Source organism: Arachis duranensis, chromosome 9, assembly GCF_000817695.3.
Source record: "Arachis duranensis cultivar V14167 chromosome 9, aradu.V14167.gnm2.J7QH, whole genome shotgun sequence".
In the NCBI taxonomy this organism is placed as follows: Eukaryota; Viridiplantae; Streptophyta; class Magnoliopsida; order Fabales; family Fabaceae; genus Arachis; species Arachis duranensis.
The window spans coordinates 18749813-18754933 of NC_029780.3; the positions used below are offsets into that span (position 1 = coordinate 18749813).

Sequence of the window (5121 nt, forward strand, 5' to 3'; positions counted from 1 at the left end):
TCCGATCTCACCCCTTGTGTCTTAAATCATTATGATATACCTAGCAATGAAAAGGGAGCTAGGGGATGTGGTAACTTGTGAATGAAGAAATGGGAAAATTAATGATCAATGATGGTTAAGGATGATTATATGAGATACAGAGGATGACGGTGGAAGTTCTTTATGTTCCATGAGCTGAAAGGCTATATTTGTTAATAAATTGGCTGGTTCTGAATTGAACTATGAGTCAGATGTTTGAGTTATTACCGAGTTACGGCGGAGCCATTATTGAATTATAGCTGAGTATAATTGCATATATGTTTATTGAATGAAATGTAAATGTTGCACTTCCACTATTTGAGACACGAGTTTCCCTGAAAGAAAGCAGTGGCTAGCCACCACGTGCTCTAGATGGAGACTCGAGACTCTGCTGACCTTATGTTGTAAGTGTGGTCGGACACTATGAAAGTTTCGGATGAGCTCACCCCCGTGAATATACACTAGTGAGAGTGTTGGATATTAATTATGAATTATTAATTATATTGAGTATAACTCGAGTTGGGGATGCACGACAAAGGGACAGTCCAATGGTTAGCTACCAGGACTTGTCGGGTTGGCTATATAACCAACATATGATATCATCAGCCATTAGGACAAGCATACATCATATGTATATTATGTGAATTGTTTGAGATTGCCTAATTGACTACATATTACTTGCTAATTGTCTAAATGACGTATCTATTTTTTATTTGTATATCTCTTGTCTGATATAACTGTGTTTGCCATATTATACTCCTGCTGATGGTTGGGAGGTCTAAAGGAATTGGAAAGGGTAGTATTAGTTAGACTGAAGATCTTTAGTCAGTTGCCATTTATGGTTTTGTCTGTTTATAAGCTTTAATTTATCTGGTGGAAGTTCTAGGATTGCCTTCGGCTTTTCCAAGACATTACATGTTAGATATGTGGGCACTGTTACCATACTGAGAACCTCCAGTTGTCACCCATACGAATTTTGTGGTTTTCAGATGTAGAACGTGAGGCTTCTCGCTGAAGCATGTTGGAGACTTCTGGATTAGCGAAGATTCCTTGGTTCTCGGGATTCTATTTAGTTTTATATTTTGCTTAGATACTTTTATCTCCACTAAATAATACAAACTGTGATGACTCCTCTTAGAGGTGGTTTTGGAGAAATAGGTTTTCTGTATTTTTGCCCTTTGGGGTTTCCTTTGGGTTTCTTGCTTTATATATTTGTATATACTTCTATGTTCGGACTGGTTATCTTCGCAACCGGATCTAGAGTTTTGATATTTGTGTTTTTGACACTCTTTTGTATATATATAATCTCGTGTTAGTTCATTCCTTTATCCGTTACGTTATGTTATCGATCGAAGTGTTGCGCCTTTTAGTTTATCAATTTTATTTATCCCTTTTTCTTCAAAGGCTCCTAGTTATAATCTTTATTCACACTATTATACGTACTAAATTTTAATAGTTAGAGGTCGTAATATCTTGTCATCTTTGTTTTATGACTTAAGCATAAGACTCTGTATGGAAGGGTGTTACATATTTTACATATAGACTATTAGAAGATAAAAAATAAAAAATAAAATATAAACAAAAATTAAGAAATAAAATTTTAAAAGTAATTATTAACTCATTATATTACAATCAATAAATAAGTACATATATGAATATTAAATAAAAATATTAAAATAATTAAAATTATGATTTATTTGTGCACATACGAGATAATAATTTGAAAAATACAACAAAACACATATTTTAAATTTTGGTAATATTAATTGTAAAAGTTTATTAATTATGAAAATCATATGTATGAAATTATAAATTTTATGTGTATAAATTTATGGATGTTATGAGTAAATTTGTTAATTGAATAAATTAATTTAAGTATTTGATATTTTTTTAAATTTAATTATAATAAAATTTGAAAACATTTGTTTTAAAAAATCAGAATAAATTATTATTCCATTTTAAAAAATATGAAACAAATATTACGTAACTAAAACAATAAATTAATGATTACAAAAAATTAATTAAAATTATTGATAATTAAAATTTAGATTACTCTAATCTCTATAATATTACAATATTACGAAGGTGCAGTGAAACAATAAAAAATAAATAAATTGGTGGTCACAAAGAAAATTCAATTAACATTATAATTAGTGTTTAATATAATACTATATATGAGAATCAAATTATAAATAGTCTCATTAATATATGATATATTATATCCTAATAATTAAGATTATAAGGTGATAAGTTGAGTGATAAAGTGTAAAATAAAAAATTAAAATATAAAAAATTATATAAATAAAGTTAAATTAAAAAATTTTTGACTGGCGAAAAGTTATCAAACAAGTAAAAAATTGTTGTATGTGTGTGTACGACCGTAAGTGTGTGCATTATATAGAGTATTATATTATATATTTATTTTGTACTTCTTAGCTCTTGAGCAATTCTTATTCGATTAATAGCAGCCATATGTTTGGAAAGATCCAAATAAATAGTGCACAAGGGACAAAAGCTTTTTTAGGCAAACCATAGACTCGGTCATTGAATCCTATTTCTGTTGCACAAATCCTAGCAAATGAAGTATAAATACCCCAACTCTATGAAGGTTTTCATCATCAAAATCCAAAAACAATAATAATAGATTGGGGAGGATTCAGATTCCTTCCCAATCAACTTTAGATTTGGCTCTATCTTGATTTATATTGCCATAAGATAGAAATAAATTAAGAATAAAAAATGGCAAACGGCAAAGTCGTTGTTTCTGCCGTTTCTATCATCCTTGTGGTTGGTGTTGTCATTGGCACCGTTGCAGTTGTTAGCAACAACAACAGCAGCCATGACCAATTGAAATCCCACAACAAGGCAGTCGAGAAGTTGTGCCAAAACGCAGATGACAAGAAACTTTGCTATGACGTCATTGGCAACGTCAATACCACTGACCCAAAGGATTACGTCTCAGAAGTGGTGAAGAGAACATTGGATACCGTCATCAAGGCATTCAACATGACCGATAGCCTCTCTGTGGAGCATGGCGAGAGTAATCCTGGCATGAAGATGGCCCTTGATGATTGCAAGGACTTGTTGCAATCAGCAACCCACGAACTCGAGGCCTCTATCAACCTTATCACTGACAACAATTTTGCAAATGTTTACCAGAGTTCCGCTGAACTCAAGAATTGGTTGGGTGCCGTTATTGCCTACCAGCAATCCTGCATGGACGGCTTTGACACCGACGGTGAAAAGAAAGTCAAAACCGAGTTGCAAGCTGATAGCTTGGATAGCGTTGGCCAGCTCACTGCACTTGCTCTTGATGTTGTTTCCGGATTGTCCCACTTCCTTAATGGTCTTGGTTTGAACTTGAACCTCAAACCTGCTTCTAGAAAGCTCCTTGAGGTGGATCATGAGGGATACCCCACTTGGTTATCTGCCGCAGATCGCAAACTCTTGCAAGACGTCAATAATGTCAGACCTAATGTTGTTGTTGCCAAGGACGGTAGTGGCCAATTTAAGACCGTTTTGGAGGCTATTAACTCTTACCCTAAGAACTACACAGGTAGATACATTATCTATGTTAAGGCTGGCGTTTATGATGAATACATTACCGTTGACAAGAAGTTCAAGAACTTGTTCATCTATGGCGATGGAAATACAAAGACCATCATCACCGGTCGCAAGAACTTCCATGAGGGTACTAAGACCATGAGAACATCCACATTCTGTAAGTCCAAGTTTCATTTCTCACGTATTCTAAAACTTTTTTCTATTGAAAACTTTTATTATAAAATGACATGGTTATTTACTAATATAACATCATATAATTTCCACATCACTAACGAGTTGAATTGTATGTGCAGCCACCAATGCTGATGATTTCATTGCCAAGTCAATTGCATTCGAGAATACCGCTGGTGCTGAAGGTCACCAGGCAGTGGCACTCCGTGTGCAGGGAGATCGCTCAGCCTTCTTTGATTGCGCAATGCGTGGTTACCAAGATACACTTTATGCCCACGCCCATCGTCAGTTCTACCGCAACTGCGAAATCTCTGGTACCATCGACTTCATCTTCGGCTATGGCACCACCTTGATCCAAAACTCTAGGATCATTGTGAGGAAGCCCATGTCAAACCAGCAGAACATTGTGGTCGCTGATGGAACTGACCAGAAGAACATGCCTACTGGTATTGTCCTCCAAAATTGTGAGATCATGGCTGATTCCACCCTCTACCCAGACAGGTTGACAGTGAGGACATTCTTGGCAAGGCCATGGAAGGCATTCTCAAGGGCAGTGTTCATTGAGAATACCATTGGTGATTTGATCCAGCCACAAGGTTACATCCCATGGAACCCACCAACTGAGGCTAACACTGACAATTGTTACTTTGTTGAGTATGGAAACACTGGAGCTGGTGCCAATGCCGGAGCCAGGGCTCCATTTGCAAAAGGCATTATTAGTAAGGATGAAGCTTCTCAATTTCTTGCTGAGCCATGGATCCAAGCTAGCACTTGGGTCCCAGCCACTGGCATTTCATTCGATGCTGGTTTCACCAAGGCTTAACTTAGTTTTGAAGAATCAAGAAAGGTTAAATATATGATTTTGTATTCTTTCATTAATTCTTCTATTTTTTTTATGGGAGGATTAGATTGGCAAAGATTTTGAGTTTATATGTAGACAATCGATCCTAGAAAAAAAATGTAACGTGGTGACCATCAATGAATTTAATTTATTGATTTTATGTGTCTCTTTCCAGTAATACTAATACATCAAAATTAAATGGGGACAAACAATTTTCACAATATATATATATATATATAAATATACCAGAAAAATAAAACTATTTATGAAAAGTATATTAACTTAACTAAAGTATAACCTCTTATTTTTTTACCATAAAAAATTGAGCACGAACAATTTTAATCATAAAAAATTAAATTAATTAGATACTTATTAAAGATTGAATTAATTTGACAAAATTACTTAAAATATTCAATTTAAACTATTTTTTATGAGTATTGAATTAGTTTATATTTTATGGTTATTTAAATGTTGAATAAAAATAACAGTGTACTTTATCTAAAATAGCAAAAAAATAATTTATAAAT

At 33.9% G+C, this 5121-nt stretch overlaps 1 protein-coding gene across 1 annotated transcript; it reads left to right on the plus strand.

The window, feature by feature from the left end:
* Positions 1-2757: 2757 nt before the first annotated feature.
* Positions 2758-4590, plus strand: LOC107464942 (pectinesterase-like). Its single transcript, XM_016083910.3, has 2 exons — positions 2758-3739; positions 3876-4590. The coding sequence occupies exons 1-2, from the start codon at positions 2758-2760 to the stop codon at positions 4574-4576; spliced, it is 1683 nt and encodes a 560-aa protein (XP_015939396.1). The 3' UTR covers positions 4577-4590.
* The last annotated feature ends 531 nt before the right edge of the window (positions 4591-5121 follow it).

Excerpts from the sequence above, each read along its gene's own strand:
- LOC107464942 (XM_016083910.3), top strand. The coding sequence starts at position 2,758 with ATGGCAAACGGCAAAGTCGTTGTTTCTGCCGTTTCTATCATCCTTGTG. Across the intron at positions 3,740-3,875 it reads CATGAGAACATCCACATTCT|CCACCAATGCTGATGATTTC; the intron begins GTAAGTCCAAGT and ends TTGTATGTGCAG.